At 39.2% G+C, this 19,059-nt stretch overlaps 1 protein-coding gene across 1 annotated transcript in view; it reads left to right on the forward strand.

Annotated features, from left to right (window-relative positions):
- Positions 1-19,059, forward strand: part of LOC124116614 — a 153,147-nt gene that overhangs the window by 109,193 nt on the left and 24,895 nt on the right. The window contains exon 21 of the mRNA XM_048401552.1: positions 6,021-6,155. Coding sequence (XP_048257509.1) covers positions 6,021-6,155 — 135 coding nt within the window. The remainder of the gene's footprint in view (positions 1-6,020; positions 6,156-19,059) is intronic.

Consider the following 19,059-nt stretch of genomic DNA (forward strand, 5'->3'; position numbering starts at 1 on the left):
CGTGAAACATGATCATATCAAACGCGACGATAGCAGAAAGATGCACCTGAAACACGTGTCCATAACAAACGCGACGATAGAAAAGATGCACGTGAAACGTGTCCATAACAAACGCGATGATAGAAAAGATGCACGTGAAACATGTGTCCATAAGAAACGCGACGATAGCAGAAACGCAAGTGAAACATGTGTCCATAACAAACGCGACGATAAAAAAGATGCACGTGAAACATGATCATAACAAACGCGACGATAGCAGAAAGATGCACCTGAAGCACGTGTCCATAACAAATTCGACGATAGCAAAGATGCACTTGAAACTAGTCAGGTGTTATGTTTATAAACTTTTAATTGACACAGATGTAAAGTTGCAAATTTCCATGTCCGTTTAGTTGATGCGTAGCTGAAATACTCCAATCAGTGTCCATGAATTTCAAATGTTATCAACTGAGATAGAAATACACATACGTACGTAAACTGTTAGGCGCGTTCCACATATACAATGTTATGTTTGTCGAGTCCGCAGTGATGACAAATAATATGATAACTACTCTTAACTGTGTGTATGCATCCGTCCATTGTCTCGTACATTTATCATACAATTCTGTATACCTGCCGGCAGGCTATTTTTCCACTGTGACATTGTTTCGATAAGGGCGTATCAAATGTCAGGGCAAGCTTGACAAGATGAGCCCTCTGGATTTGTTTCGCAAGAGTACGATTTTTTTAATTACTTGTTCATTTGTTCGATTTGGCAGATTAATGGAAATGTGTCAACTAGGAATTTGCCAATTAGTAAATATTTGTGAGATTCCCAGCTGCAAACATCGTACAAGTCGAAAGTAGAACGTGTTAAAGGCACGTAGCATGTCCTCTATAACTATGTGTGGTTTGTATGCATGCATGAAATATGAATGGTGGTAGAATCAACGTCAGCGTCTATTTCATTTCAAGATTCATCTCCCAATACACAGACCTGAGACGAAATGGTAAGGTTATTGACTGGGGTCCTGTTGATCTCCATCACTGGGACACTCACTGGTAAGAATTATTGATACAATCCCTTCAGTATCAACTACGCATGTGATACTTAGTTCCATATGGTACCTGCTATCCTGGTTATGATAGTTCTAGCTAAGACTGGATATCAAGTAGGAAGATGAAACAATTAGATTTCTAACAATGTCATCTAAATGCACATACATCTACGTTCTCGTCTGTCTTTTGATGTAAAAGTATATGTCCCTATATTGTATAAACAGCATTATTTATTTTCAATATCTCTTTAGATGCCGAATGCCATTGTGACACTGTGACTGCCTGTTCCACGTTCCCATCCACTCCCTGTAGCCGTAGCCAGGTCGGCAGTCCAGACAGATGTCAACAGGGATGGTTTGGTTCCTACTGCCAGAGACGTGAGTATTCGGGATTTGCATTTGTTTTTCTTTCATGGCAGTACTCTGCAGCACTCCGAGAATGTCACTGGCTTCATGTTACTAACATAATCAATTTCAAACTGCTCATCTTTGTTTAAAAGTGTTTGAATACGACTCAGTCCCATCATATCTATCATCACAGGATATATAAACATGATATAATTATTTATTATCACTATTACTGTATGTGACTTATCCAACTTGTCTCTATCAGAATGAGTCCATCTCAGAAAATTACATACTAACTTCGATCTGTGTTTTAGATTGAAAACACTTTGCAGAACGCAACTGAAAGAACACCGACAACGTTTTGAACAGTGGGTGCATACCTAAATTTAAATTGGAATGTACAATTGCCGAAAAATTAAGTTGTTCCGTGGGGGAAGTGTGACGTACTTAGAGATTATTACATTCCTTTGCGTGTCGTTTTAAGAGAGTGTAAGATATAAACATTTATCATACAATGGGTAGGTTTCACGTCAGGATAAAGCCAACGGATAAAAACGATATCCGTTTGGGTCATATGCGGATAGAGATGCAAATATCAAAGCATTCGTGACCAACTCGTGTTATTCCGGGACAAGCCGAATAGCGACTCGTGTCCCTCTCGTGGCAATTTTTGCGACCGGGTTCCGTCTTAGCGCAAACGGGCACACCTAAAAATATTGTCAATTCGTTGCCTTATGGTTCACATATATTTCCCCATGTATTATATATATTTCAGATGAAATTTAAAGCACATCGGGACGTGCGGAATTATACAGTATGATTGAACACATTTAACTGTGTCTCGGGTATATTTTTAGATGCAAGACATATGTAACATCAAAACAATATTTCTGAGGGTTTCTTTGACGAATTACTTGAAATCATACGCGCATTCTGATTGGTTTGTCGTATTTTCGCACATAACATTCATCGATAGGGTGACGAGTCTTCTTGCAGGTTACGGAAAGGGGCGAGTGGTGACGAATGATATCAAAGGTCAAGTAGGTCAGTGTTTATAAACAAACATGGCGTCGCCCTTGTCATTAGGCAATCGAGTCAGAATTAACCATCGGGAATCTGGATAAACTACAGAGATAATTGCTACTTGACATATGAAATCCATATTCCACGTTGGCTTCCAAAGGTTTCCATAGCTCAGTTTATGAAGTAAACTGAATGTTAATAAATAATGTACACGGCCATGCATTAACTGTTGTCAGACATGAACCTTCTGGCGCCATCCATTGTCTCATGTTATGGTGTTGTACATTGTTTCTTTTTCTTCAGAAAATGTTGCTTTAGGAAGAAGTGCCAACCAGAGCAGTACATACAGTGAAAACAGTTACCAGACAGGGAATACATCACACTATTTCGAGGCTAAATATGCTGTAGATGGCAGAGCAACAACAGACTTCTATAGTAAACCACTGACATGTACACAAACAAACGGGGGAGTCCAAACATGGACTGTGTACCTGAACACCTCCAACACAGACAAGATACAACGCATCAGGCTGTATCTACGTAATGGCTGTGAGTATTCGTAGCAAAATATATATTTTGTGTTTTTCTCAATGAGAAGAATACCAATAAAAGGTAGCACGTTTATCTACACATGACTAAATCCTTAACAAAACAAAATGTATCGTTGGTGTATGGTTCCTGTACTGCTATATAACAGGTGGTTACGGACTGTTGTCTGTATACATGTAGGTACGTTGTGGTCAAAAGCCATGGTTATCCTAATCTCAGGTAACATTTTTTATGTCTTTTTGGAATTGTGTTCGCGCAAGCTATAACTTGCTGTATCATTTCACGTGGCTAATCGATCTGGAGCTTCATCAAATAAAACACCCGACCTTCAAAAGATTTCACATTTTCACTTCAAATTCAGTATTTAACAGAAACCAAGGCATGAAGATATCTGTCGGTGGACAGCTGTGCTTCCAGTGGCCAACCTATCCGCCTGCTATAGCTGACGTGAGCTGTCAACAACCACTGACAGGAAACACACTCACAATACAGACAAGCGATTTTCTCACGCTCTGCGAAGTGCAGATATTTGGTAGGTTAACATACACCACTGATCGTGTGTTTTGGGTTTTCATTTTTTCTTTAACAATAATTCAGTTATATCACAGCATGACTAAGGCGTCGCAATACCCCGTGCAGAGTTGCGTCCTTGGGTGCGGCGCGTGACGATTCCGGGTTAGAATAGGTCTTCATGCTTGTAAGAGGCGACTAACGGGATCGGGTGGTGAGACTGACATGGTTGATGAATGTCATCGTATCCCAATTGCGCAGATCGATGCTCGGGATCTCAATCCCTGGATTGTCTGGTCCAGATTCGATTATTCACAGGCCGCCGTCATAAAGCTGGAATATTGCGGCTTTAAACAGCAAACACACAAACAAATCCTTTTGGTTCGCCAGAAGCCTTTGATCGTGGTATGGAATCCCGGCAAACCCCGATTATCTGTCTAGGTTTGTCCTAGCTCCTGTGTATCACCAAAGTGGTAAAAGTCAGAGACCTGCTTTCCTCCCACATACAGCTGATATAACTGGAATACTGTTTAAAGCGGCGTCAAACCCTACTTATTACTCACTCACTAAATGTGATTGAAAAGTCCAAACACCATTTCCTACGAACCAAACATTCAAACCCACGATCAACAACGGCACAGATATTTTGGTAAATGACATAAAAGACATACAAGTCTCCAAACAAGCTCTCGTAATGGAACTGTTACAGTATTGACAGGACAGGTAAACTTAATGGCACATTGTCTCCTTCATGTTTTGTTGGTTTTAAATAGTCGGCGGAGTTCACCCTTTTCCACAGTTGTGTGCATCATTAATAAAGTGAATATGATTTTAATAAGCCTCTGCCGTTGTCACTTATATTTCATGTTAGTTATATATATTCTTACATGTTCATATTCAGTTTGCAGTGATGGCTGGTTTGATGAGGACTGTGACAAACAGTGTCACTGTTCACAAAAAACAGAAGTGTGCGACAAGATCACTGGACAGTGTCTGAGTGGATGTGCTCCAGGATACATGGGAATCAATTGCCAATCAGGTACAGGTTCTGAACCTCACACAGCCAGATTTGCACAATCTTTTGTTTTTGAACATTACATACTGTCATGGAGGTCTATTATGAGCAACTTGTTTCGCTGTGAAATAAACAGGTGTCTGTGACCTAATGCAAAAGTACAAAAGTGAGGAACATTCATTGTGTAATACATTAACAACGCCGCTTTAACTTTGTGCTGACGCGGTCGTCATCTTTAATCTTCATGTACTCTTTAATCTTAAACGTGAGTACACTTCCTTCGTTTTTTTAATTGTGTGGTTTTATGCATATTCTCAGTCAGTTTCTCAATATAAGTTGGCTAATGATCACTTTCATAAAGATAGGGTTTTCACTGAATATGATCACGTTTTCTTACAACTCAAAGATAACACATTCCCAAGAGTCATAGTCTTCCGCAATCATAATTAAAGCACCTAAAACACGTTTTATGTCAGTCAGGAAAACCGGGTTTCTATTAATATGTACTTTTTTGCCGGCAATAGGAATTACTTTCATTGCATGGACAGTTACTATGGACTGCAGTCTTGAAATGTATCATTGTTTGATGTTATGTTTGTCTGAGTTACCTTTCTTTACCTATATTTACGTATATAAATATAAGCAGCAAAACGCTTTCCATATTCAAAAGAAATCCCTGCTGAAGGCAAAGTCGACTTACGATTCCGACGTTTACATGAGTATGTGTAGGGAATAGTGATGATACTAAGCGTTCGCAAAAAGGGACATATCCTGCCCCACCGATAGCACACGTCACAAACACATGCCAAGGCAAGTCAACTGTATACATGAAAACAAACACGGGAACATATAGTAAAAGTCAAAATAGGGAATGCATCAGACATTCTTTTGTCACTAATGCGTCAGATTTGGAAACGTCCTTCATATGTCTAACATAAAACTTTCTCATAAAAAGACTTCTTGAATATTGTAACTTTTGAGCAGGAGTCGAAAGACGCTCCTGAAAATTTGTTTGAAAGGGCATGCCTTAAAAGGTGTAAAATGTAAACACGATAGGACGTACCTACGGAATATTGTTCGGCATAACAGGAGAGTTGAAGTCCACCCTCTTGTTATAAGTCATACTGACGTCACATCAACGTCCCAGACCAACTCAACAAACGTAACAGGGCAATCGTAAATTTAGTTGTATGTGAACCATTTTGCCATCATGTTTTCACAGATATTCTTAATAATATATATACGGTTCTGATATGTACCTTGATGCGTCGGACACAAATATAGAAACATAATTGGTGCATGTAATTGGTTCGGGATTCGAACCCACACTGAAAGGTTCCTGGCGTGCTCAAGGGACGGAATTCTACACAGCGAATCGCGGCGCCTTAGACGACTGGGCCACCCGTGCCCCCAATGTTTAATAGCATTATCTTTTGGGTATGTACCTTCAAATTGAGAATGTGCATGTCAACAAAGAAAATGTATGGTATTATTATCTAATGATAAAGTTGACAAATTTATTGTTTTAACATCCACAGCGTGTCCAGACGGTTACTTTGGAGATTGCATCTCCAAGTGTGGAAGCTGCCGCAACGCTGTCCATTGTTACAAGGCTTCAGGCTTCTGTCCAGGAGGTTGTGCAGCAGGGTGGTTAACTGACACCTGTCTTCAACGTGAGTACACTTCTTTGCTGTGAGTGCAATTTTCAGCATATTCTAAGTGTATTTTTCTTTAAGTGAATTGGATAATGATCCCTTTCATATACTTATTTTTCCCAGTGACTATGATGAGGACAGAGTTGATTCTCCCAAACTCAGTTTTCAGCGCTTAGAAATAAATAAAACCTTTTCCACAATTAGTGATCGTGTGATGGTGTACCAGATCCTATCGGTCGCACCTGCAACAAACACATGCAAAGCCACTTCAATGTTTCAAAGACAAACAAAGATAGTTACGTATAATGCAATTCCTCCAGGAATCGTTACTCGCATAATTTTAGTCACTATATGGACATACCCTCAACATGTGCTTGTCTCTCATAAAATATTTTGAACGCTTTATTAAGGCATTTGATTCTTTAACCCTGATCAAACAACTTTCGAGCATATGATGCTCTTTGAAATCTTCGTATAAAGAGTATGCTCATTAGAACCTCAAAAGATCTGAAATGTACACACCAAAGGCTGAAGGTGCTTGAATATTGCAGGAAAATGGACTTCTTGTCATACAGTCTTGTGGAATTGTTTTATAACTTTTATAACCCTTTTTGTCAAGGGATTTATCCTTTGTTTTCTCACATACTTATTTAGTATAGCTTCAGCTGTGTCTGTCGAGATGGACTATAACTTACGGTAGTTTATGTCACCAAAGAGAAGTTAAATGTATGTGTGAATCTTCCCCAGGATACAAAGCTATGTGCTGCCAACAACAGAATACCTTCCATGTTTCTCATCGTCATGTAATTGTAATTATAATGTGTACAGCGTGTCCGGATGGATGGTATGGTATCAACTGTGCCTCCCAGTGTGGAAACTGTCTCGATGGTCATACATGTAACAAGTCAACAGGAATATGCCCAAGAGGATGTGCTGCAGGTTGGATGAACGACACCTGTGTTCAACGTGAGTGTAGATTTTATACAGTGCAGTACGATACTTACGACTGTATGTGTCCTCTTAACCTAGGTTATTCCATCAAGTATATTTATGCCTTGAATGTTGATGTGATATAAATATGAGTTTCTGTGCTTCTAGATCAATAATAGCACACCATTGAACTAACAATGGTGTTTGTTTGTTAATTTCTACCTATTGGTCACCTACATGTAGTCTACCACCTGTGAATTCGATGTTATTGTGTTCGTAATTCCGTTTTTGTCACCATTGGAATAAAGAAGGTGAGACACACGTTCATGCAAATTATTTCAAATATCACTGACATCATGACCAAAACATTGATTTATGCACACAGCATGTCCAAGTGGTTCCTTTGGTCCGGACTGTGGCGTCCAGTGTGGCAACTGTCTGGATGGCGATGTTTGCATCAAGACAAATGGAACATGTCCTGGAGGATGTGCAGCAGGCTGGATCACTGACAGGTGTAATCAAGGTAAGTCAGACCTGTGCATTATATGCGATGTAAACACATGAACATTTAAGTGAAAAAAAGTAAAATATGATTCTTATAACACAACGTTGTCAAGTCTTCCAAATCAGGTTTTTGACGGTCGGTTTAAGATGTACAGTTTCGTGATTGGCGACACCTCCGAGGTTTCATGTACAAAACTGTAGGTTCGTGCGAGTTAAGGTATATGAGTAAAGCTAGCATATGCCATATCTCAGGCGAGGTAACGTGCTTTTATAATTACATTTTCAGTTCAACTTGTTTATACTGACATGTCAAAGCTGGCAAAGATAACTGAAGTGGACATAAAATATACACCAAATATAACGAAATATGTAACTGTTAACTGTCCTGTTTGCGATCGTTTCGTGAGCCCGAAAGGTGAAACTTTTTCTTGATAGTTTACCCGGTTAATACACGTGAAAAGTAACCGTTGCAATGAATTCGAACACACAATGTCGCGGGAACGAGATGAGAAAAGTCTATGTATATGATGTTAGTTGTAGATTAGAATGTAATATTTATATCACTTGGTGTCTTATCTATTTGCATTTACTATTACATGTACGCTCACAGCTTCAAGTGTCTTTGCAGCATGTGCAGATGGTGTTTATGGTATTGACTGCACGTCCAAGTGTGGAAACTGTCTAAATGGTGATGCGTGTGACAAGTCAACAGGAACATGCCCTAGAGGATGTGGAGCAGGGTGGATGAATAACACGTGTCATAACAGTAAATCGTTGATTGGTTTTCAGTTCGGGTCTCATACAAAATATCCATACATTCAACACATGCAGAAGGTATCCATGTGCATATATTGTCACATTCATCTCTTGCTTCATTCACATTTATCACTTGCCAGGTATACATTTGCAGAAGTGATTGATCAAAAGATTAAATTGGTACTGTTTTGGAAAATCCATTTCAATACTGCATAATAAGTGGGTGGAAAAGGATATAAATATCCAACCAAAAAACACGGAAACAGGCATTGAAAAGAGGAGTATGAAATATGCTTCCGAAAGACAATTAATCATGTGAACTTAATCAGGTCTGAAATGTCATTCGTCATTGCGTGTCGGCGAAAGTGTTTGCGTGCGCATGCATATCCATGTGCATGTTTACTCAGTATTTCTGTTAGTTCTGCATTTCCATCACAAATTGTATCGTTTTCTAAATGTACTTCCTGATTGTCTGAATATCAGAAGTCATAATTACTCACGTAAAAATGGTTGGTCCTTTCAAGTTCAGTCTGTGCAAAATCATCAACTAGAACTTCCACGGGTATTGTTTATTAGAACAAATGTATATTACGTATCATCTGACACAAGAAGATGCAGGTAAATGTGACTTGGCAATGCCAAACTGGCTATTTCAGTGTGTGACGACGGGAGGTATAGCAATGGATGTGCGTCAGAATGTGGTCACTGCAAGAGTGGTACAGTATGAGACAAAAGGAACGGAACCTGCGGGAATGGATGTGATGGAGGATATTTAGGTCTTCGTTGCGCGCGTAAATATGTGCGTACATGTCTTAACATGAAAAGGAACATATTTTCTAAAATTAACAAGGAAAGAATTATTTAGACGAACACCCTAAATCACAGTGAACGAAAACAGCCACTTCTTAAATACCGTAAATCTTGAACTGCTGTACCCTTGCAAAAAATGCAACAATCTTAATGCGACCTTCCCCAAACCCCAGTGGAATTTTAGAGAGAGAAAATTGCTTCCATGAGGTCTCCCCGAGATGAATTTAATAACAGTCTGTGAGAATCTCTGGAGATGACTCTTACAAAAGAATCAAATCCTTAGAAGTATGAATAATTAAAGAATGTTGGCCTTGGCCTGTATTCACTCAGAGACACCTTGGCCATGTAATCTAACGGAATGCAGTTATGGGTGAACTTTCGCTTACGTTAACACGATTTGTGTCCCTTTGACGTTTTATAGGAAGGTAAATCTTTGACTGAATATGATTTAGAGAATAATTTACGAGCTACGAGGAATTGCGGATAATACATGTATATGCCTAGTGAAATTAAATGTCCTTTTCACGCAACATGTATGTGCTCATCTCGTTCACATTCTATAATGTTTCGTCAGCTGTTCGAGAGACACGACCCTCGTAACAATTACACGTATCCACCCGCGTGTAAAAAGTCATCTCTCATACACAAAATACTTTATCACTTACGTTTTGACGAAGCCAATAAGCAAATAGTCCTCTAAATTATGTAGTCGCAAATAAATGGTTCTGTTTGATCGTACAACCAAGCAATAAAGAAAAACTCGGGGATGATCTATAATAACAAATACATCTCCTTTACTGTTATTGTACCTGTAACAAACTGACAAGAATCATCGACTGCTACCAAAAGAAATGCCATTCGATATAGATGTTGGACAGATTGCTTATGATGTGCGTCATATTACCTTTGTAGAATCTGACGTCTAAACTCCATCACCATCGAAGAATGACGAATACTCAACGATCATATAAGAGTTGTTTAAGATCAACTTTCGTCTGAAACAAATACACTCAGTTTTAAACTTGAATCGAGATAATTTCGTATGAGAAGTACCTAACTTATCACATTCACTGCAGACGTTATCTCATGCATTTCCACTGTTCGACACATGGTCTTACACCTCTGGCACACAATACATCACATGACTCTTATGCACTGGAACAAGATCAACATCGCAACACTACGATGCCAATAACGGTATTGGCCCATCCCCACAAAAATTGTGCAAAAAGCGACATTGTATGATATGACTATGTAATAACCATGTGGAACGTCCTCCCCGCTGAACCAATAGCCCATAGAATTTGAAAAGGGTATAACGAAGTTATATGATGGGGAATCTCGGACAGAAGAGGTCCTCAATATCCCATGCTTAACGCAGGAGCCTACATACGATTATTAGGTGTAGGAGTTGATCATGCTATCAGCCTGGTCCAGACACGATTGTTTACACACGTACCTTATTTAGCCTGAACATTAAAGTTATTTGCTTAATCTTAGATAGATATACTGATTTGCGTACGTGTGTCCAGAGAAAACTTTAAGATTTGTTCAACCTTGTGAAAAGAAATCCTTAATCTTCTTAAATGATTGATATAAGGGCGACACGAAAGATATTTCAATTTATGCAAACAATTACGATTAAAGAAGAGAAACAATCCAGTACATGTACAATGATCATGTTTTAAAGTATTTCGTTTTTATCTCTCGCCACTCAACAGGAAAATTATTAAATCTGCCTACATGTATATAGGAACCTGAACTAAATGGTTGACATGTACTTGACCATAGTAATGGACAATATGTGCCTGACATGATTTTATGTTGTCTCATGCTCACAAAATGTACACATTTGTACCTGTGTGACTCACGGCCTAATCAAAGCTTGTCCTCGCTAAGTGAGGTGAGGTGAAATTGGGTTTAACGTCGCGTCCAAGATTATTGCACTTATATAGCGACGTGCATGCACGTGTATGTGTGTGTGTGGCTGCTTGTACTAGTCCGGACTGATGCCGATTTATAGTGCTAGCTCACTGAGATACCATGCCGCAGTTTAACATGAATACCCCACTCAGACACAGTATACTGACTCCGAGCCGACCAGTCCTTGTTTTAGCCCCTTAATGCCGAGCGCCAGACAGGGTAACAACAAGTACAATCTTTTAACGTCTTTTTGTATGACGCGGCCCGGGATCGAACCCTGGACCTTCCGCTCTCCGGGCGGACGCTCTACCACAAGACCACGGAGGCGGTCCTGTCCTCGCTAAGAGTTTATATTCAGTGACGATTGCTCATGTTACTGTCTACAGCATGCCCTGACGGACGTTATGGTGTCAACTGTCCATCTCAGTGTGGCCACTGTCTGGGCACTGCTGTCTGTGACAAGGTGACAGGGAAATGTCCCAGAGGATGTCAGCCTGGATGGTGGCCAGATCTCTGTTCACAGGGTAGGTACTTAATCTTCAGTATTGTTAACAAACCTGAAACGTTTTGTCTTTTTGTTAATGGTAAATCTTATTTGTTACAGCTTGCAGTGACGGTCGTCATGGACACCACTGTCAGTCAGAATGTGGTCAATGTAAAGGAAACCTGCCTTGTAACAAGATCAATGGAACATGCGATCAGGGATGCCAGCCAGGGTTTCAAGAACCCACTTGTAAAGGTGGGATGCATTTTCGATGTGATTGATGTTATTGTTCACTCTTTGTACATGATTACAACTCTCCCTTCACTGGTCGCTACAGCCTTGCCAATATATCATAAAAATATAGTATTCAGATAAAAAGAATATGTAGTCTACTCGCCAGAATGCGTTGATGGAAAGTACGGAGATGACTGCATGTCACGATGTGGTCAGTGTAAAGACGCCCTGATCTGTGATAAGTCCAGTGGGGAGTGTCCTGAAGGATGTCAGGGCCACTTCGTGAAGCCCCTGTGTCAAGGTACGACACCGATCTCATTAAAATCAGATCTTAGTTCTCGCTATCGCTCACCAAAGACCTGAGGACATACCATTACGGGTCACATCAGAACGACCTTTCATCCGACCAATCAAAGCGTCTCTTACCAGATCATGAAAGTGACGGTTGGAATGTGTTGTCTAATCATGCAACCTCGAAAACGTTAACACGGGGTATTCCAAACGTCAGCTACGGCCCGTACGAATGGTTCCGTCAAAATTATCGTCTGTCTCTCGCTTCCGTGGAATAAACATTTGAACAGTGGAGGCGTTGCACAGCACGTGGGAAGCACTGCCATACAATCTCAACCATATATTAGACATTCCAGAATGTTCGTTTGTTCAGTTTTCAAAATTTTAATCGAGAACTGTGTCAACATATTTTTTAAGCGTAGTCTGAAATGGAATTCGCCAGGTTGAAACGAGTGCCGTAAAGCTCGAGAAAAGCTGCTTTCTAATTGGCTGATGTCGACTTCTTTTTAGTCATTTCAGTGGTCAGTCAAAGTTCGCGAAAGGTCGTTCATACGTGACCCGTAATGGGATGTCCTCAGATCTTTGTTTAGCGGCAGCGATAACTCAGATCTGATTTTAATGAGACTGGGTAGGACACTAAATTCAATAGGAAAAATAATAAGATATATCTACTGTCTTTTACATTTTGAAGTCGACTTTTACAATTTTTGTTTAGTCATCCTGACAGTAAATCAATATTATAAAACTCGTTTGTTTAGTCAATACTTCTCTTTGAAAGGAACTTAGTAAGGCCTATCAAGGCATTTGTAAAAACTACACAATGTATTAAGGAATATGAATCATTTACTTGTCTTCACAAACAATGTTGTACAGTGTGTCCGGCAACGCCGGGATGTTTAAGCCGGGAAGCGCCAGTTGTAGCAACACTCGGTACACTTCTCGTCTTGGCTGTCATCGCTCTGTTGGCGTCCATCTTTTACATCAGAAGGTAGGGATCGTGTAATGTGTAAAAGATAAAATATCATGAACATGAAAATATCATGACCATGAAAAGAGGGTTCATAATATTGAGCAATAGCAACTGGTTCCGTGTGAATGATTGTACATTAGAAACTCTAACTTACAGATTCTGTTTATCATATTGATCATACGTCGTTCATTATTGTTTTACTGTGCATCCATATTCAATAATATAACATGAAACCCATTTCATTTTTTTACACAGAACTTCAGTTGATTAGACCTACAACGATGATGAACATTAACGTCAAGTATTCTAAGAAAGTATAAGTTCGTACAAACATGTACGAATGTAGAGCGTACATTTGGCGATACTTGTATTGATTGATTGAGACAAATATTCAAGAGACAATTAGTATTGATTAAGTCACAAAGACGTACCAGACATTCTCCTTACATAGCTATTGAATACAAGGATTGCAGTTCTCTGCATCACAAACAAGAAACAACTATTGGTGATATGGTCTTCAGCAACCCATCATTGGTTACTGTGACGTCACAATCAAATGACATCACTAATGGCTCTGCTACTGAAGCTGTTAGCAGTACTTTTTACACTTTAGACACTGCTTATTACTGTCTACACACTGAAAAAGTTGGAAGAATGATGTTGGATGATAGATAAAATCTCACCCTCGTGTCTTTTGATATGAAATATATCAACATTCCTTGATAAAAGTGGAAAAACACCTCGGAAAGCCTCGTTGTTTTCCCACTTTTTTCAACTCGTGTTGATATATTTGATATCAAAAGACACTCAGGTGAGATTTTCTATGTAACAAATCATCTTGTGTATTACTAGCTTATTGCTGTATATTTCAGACTGAAGTGTCAACTGGATGCTTTACAGAAGAAGCCTGAAGATAACTACATATCTCTTGATGAGAAGACCAAGGATACAGTTATGGAAAACACATATGAACACATTGACAGCACCACTCCTTATGCTAATGCAGGCGACCATCAGTCCCTCCTGTAGCAGTTATTCCACCCCACATCATAACGCCGATTGCCTTCAAGAACACGTACATGGGTTGACGTATCGGTCACCTTGACACCTTTAGACACGGGTACTGCCATTGGATTGAAGCACGACGTTATGCTGCGAGGTATCGAATTCAGGTGTTCCTTTTGGCTCGCCGTCTGTCATTTTCACTTACGTTTGGTCTGGTGAAAGTTCACCAAAACGATCAAAAGTGGTGTTTTCTGAACACTTCACTTCCGAAGACAGCCTAGCGTGGGAATATTGTGGAATTGGAAATCTGACCTTTAATAGCAATCATTTGAAGCGATTTTCGTCGAATAATCGTTCGCGGATAAAGCGTTTGGTTGTCAAGCACACCTATCTATAATTTCACATACATCCCAACGCTGCCTTGTAGCATTTTGTACATATATGGTCACATTGAACTGGCATAATTTTATCAATTTCTAAGACACCAACGATGCCTGCTTTACCAGCACATGACCACGGTATATTTCGCTAGCTATTCACAAGTACTAAGTTAAATCATATGATACAAAAACAACAACAGAGGGAGCGAATAACAGTAACAAAACATTAGACAATCGATATTGGTTTCTACTTTTCAACTTTTGTAAATCTCTTTGTAATCAAAAACAAATATATTTAATCAAAACTAACACAACAGACGAATGTGAAAACTGACAACTTTATGTGGAAATATATATATATTTAGTAATGCTACAATTTCGCAAACACGTGGTGCCATCACTGATATTCAGTTGTCCATCCACATAAATTTCACGGCTATTTTGCGCCAAAATGGAATCTGTTTCGACGGATAATCAAAACTGGTTATTCTCTTTTATTGATGTTTTATATTTACCAGCTGCAGTATATGCATGAACATTATTGATGCATCTGTAAAGCCATCTCTTGTGGATGCTGTTTGCAGGTCAATAGCATATGTCATGATATATACATGTATTTCCAATACACACGGTCTTGATTTGTACGATACACGTATCAACATGCACTATTACATGTCACGTGTATAACTGAAGCATTTTCTCATTTTAAACTGCGGTCCAGCAGCCCGACCAGTGAGAATTAGTATGTCATTTAACCCTGATGTTTTCTATCGAACAGCTGTCACGACCTTTCCGGTTAGACTGACGTTCAAACCACTACCTGCATACTGCTTCCATATGACGTTCTAATCAACGCCAACATCTTAATTTGCAATAGAAATATATTTGACCATTATCACTTTAAGCCTAGTGTGAATGTAAAATTCATGTTACAGTACCATTTATATTATGCATGTAGAAGTTAAGTATTGTACTTATCTGAGTGAAATCATATTTTCGCATTAACTACTTTTAGTTTGCCTGTTTGACTCCTTGATTTTCCACGAGATCGGTGAAAAAAACAAAACAATAAATATGACATTTGGCTTATCTTGTCAATTAACAAGTTCATCTCTTTACCTGAGCCAATCGTGAAAATATCAACTTTGTCAAGTCACTCGATATTATTTGTCAAGAAAACAAATGTATTAAAATGGTGGAAAATTATTGGAGTTTCTTAAATGCGCAGAGGTCGTGGAAATGGACGCCTGGTAGCCGCTGGGATCAATAAATAAAATCTAGAACATATTATAAAACAGGTCCTGTCCTTTAAGCTGTGATTTCCATTAAGCATACACATTTAGCACTTTCAAAACACGTAAAGAATTAGGTGTTGATGATATGTTGTACTCCCTTCAGTATACGGACGTGTTAATAGACCCGTGAAGATCCGGGGTAGAATAGGTCTTAGCAACTCAGGCTTTCCGTATGTGGCGACTATGCTTGTCGTAAGAGGCGACTAACGGGATCGGGTGGTCAGACTCGCTGACTTGGTTGATGCATGTCATCGTATCCCATTGAGAGATCGATGCCCATGATGTCATTCACTAAATTATGTGATCCAGACTCGATTATTTACAGATCGCCGTCATATAACTGGAATATTGCTGAGTGCGGCATTAAACAACAGATAAACAAACAAATGTGTTAAAAGGTACAGGAACCCTTGGGGATTCCTTGTTGGAACTCTAGCAACGTATGAATGCTGTAACCAACTCATGCACACGTAAAGGCTCGGAAAGTATTCTTGCAGTTATTGGTAATTAGGAACAGTCTACTTCAGTTAGGAAGGATATTATCCTGCCTCATTGCGATTGATATGGACATGGGATCCAGCATTCTCAATCACACTCATTATTATTGACAATAAGTTCAGGTTGTTGATGATATGTCCCAAATATTTACACAATGAAATGCCAGAGTATCTGTCGCAATTCTACTTTGCATGATAGTCCATATAGTGTGGATACGATAGCCAGAAAAATATACTGTCCATTTGTCACGCAATTAACTTCCCTTGCCCAAAGCATTTAATATATAACTAGAAACTACACCAGTGATAACAAAAGGTCCTTCGTGTGATGTTGCCCGATAACATCGATCTAAAACTATTCATGGCGTACAACCATCTAAACATCGCAATTGTGTTGATACATGATCGTTTTACTAGCAAGGATTGTAGTGATCAATCGGACACAAATCAAAATACTATCAAAATGATATCTTAATGAATTCATGAATGACCCGTGAAGATTCGGGATAGAATAGATCTTCAGCAACCGATGCTTGCCGTAAAAGGCTACTATGCTTGTCGTAAGAGGCGACTGACGGGATCGGATGGTCAGGCTCGCGACTTGGTTGATGCATGTCATCGTATCCCAATTGTGTGGATCGATGCTCATGATGTCAATCACTGGATTGTCTGGTCAAGACACGATTATTTACAGACCGCCGTCATATAGCTGGAACATTGCTGAGGGCGGCGTTAAACAACAAAGAAACAAACAAAGAATTAATGAATTTATAAAGTAATTTGATTGACGTTGTACAGTTTTTTAACATATATTATTTTCACGTAAAAGGTAGTCCGTAACATGCACAGTAGGCCCTGTAACAGTCGTCACTGTAGGTAGCAGTGCCGTACACGTTACTGAAAGGTGTACATATTGCGTAGTGTCCTGCTTTAAAGGAGTTTAGTTGTCACAAATATTGTAATCGCCCCAAGCATGTCCATTTTATACATTGATCCCTGCGCATCAGTAACATCCCATGTCTGCCACTTCACGCATTCCCATAATCTGACTCAAATCCACCTGGGCGATTAAACCTAAAATAATGTGCTTGTTAGTGTACGTGTTTGCAACATATGTCCATATTGTAACAGCAGTCTTCCTTCACAGCTGTCAAAGAATGTATCTCAATGCTATTTTTCACATCATCCCTCCTTCATTTATCGCAACCAGCCACCCCAGGCTATACTCTCATTGTGATAATGTCACACAATACGACGGCGACAGGAGCAGGTATGAGGTTCTCGAAAGGCTGGCTGACACGTATGCAGTCAAGCGGAAGATCTACGCTTCGCTTTGGCAACATAAACGTAAAACACACTTTCAATATTTGCAGGGCAGAGTAATAAAACGACCTCATATGAATCAGCTATTTGCTTCGTGCCCTGTTATTTAATATAAACATACATGTAAACGAATACAGCGTATAATTATAACATGTTAACGAAAGGAAATCATCATATTTGGGTTTACTGTGCCCACGTGATATAAATGAGAAGGCACGATTTGTCCGTCGCCTGAGACACTGTACTTCCCTGTCCAAAGAAGGTTTCCTCAGGTGTGCAAGGATCCCAGTTACACCCTTATTATGATTCGAGTCAGGAATTTACCTGTCTTCATGGCTTTCAAGTATCAACCTGCATCATTCCTGGCGTTTTTCCCTCTAAACTAAACACACACACTCATTATAATACACTACATGAGATGGAGGTAGCAGATTTCTGACAGACCTCAACGTAAGCCAGACACTGGATAGGTTACAATTTTTATGCAAAAAGTAAATCTCGATGAAATTTAGGTATAACTGAGATCAAGTTATTAGGTGGAAATGAGATGTAGATACTTAAGTATAACTGAGATGTAGATATTTAGGTATAACTGAAATCAAGAGACTTCGCTTTTAACTGAGAGGTAGAACTGAGGTCAAATTATTTCATCATAACTCAGATCTAGATATTTAGGCATAACTGAGGTGTGAATATTTAGGTATAACAGATGTAGATATATAGGTATAACTGAGATGTAGATATTTAGGTATAACTGAGATGTAGATATCTAGGTATAACTAAGATGTAGATATTTAGGTATAACTGAGATGTAGATAATTATAGTTTCTGATAAAGATAGACGTTAATATTAATTCTATACATTGACTAACAATTCTTTCTTTAGACAGCTATTCACTTTACACTTTCGTTCAATACCACAGAAGTTACTTCATAACATAAGCGTCATTTGTGTTTGTTTTCTAGCTTCCTACTTTTCCCCAGTGTTTACCAGATATTCTATCCAACAGAGACATTTGATTCACGTGGATAACATCTAAAGACTGTATACGAAAACCTAGGAATCCAGGATGTAATATTAACAAAATACCAGCCAATGCAAACTTACGCTCCTGGAAACTGGGGAGACCCTGGGTCACAGCACGTTACAAAGATCAACAACTTTCTTCCTGGTTGAAGTTCACTGTTCCTTCGTGGAAACACACAGGTGAGTTGTTGTAGCGTCTTACATGCGTGTTGCACATAGTGTAATCCATCTCGATGTGTATGATGTACCTTTCATTACCACGATGTTATACATTTGTAATTGATACCGTGATTTCTGAAGGGAGATGAACTATGACATGGCTATTATGGCTAGTTGTAAAGCGTCTGGCGTTTGAGAGACCGGACGCTGGGTTATCTATCTGGGTTATGAGTCTATTTTAGTTTGCAGGGCTCAGTGAATTGTGTTGACATGGAGAGGTATTTGTGGATACCCGTTTTGTTAATATTAGTCTCCCTTTCTCGTTATACACATG

Source organism: Haliotis rufescens, unplaced genomic scaffold (genome assembly GCF_023055435.1).
Source record: "Haliotis rufescens isolate VD_foot unplaced genomic scaffold, xgHalRufe1.0.p SCAF_22, whole genome shotgun sequence".
Taxonomy (NCBI): Eukaryota; Metazoa; Mollusca; class Gastropoda; order Lepetellida; family Haliotidae; genus Haliotis; species Haliotis rufescens.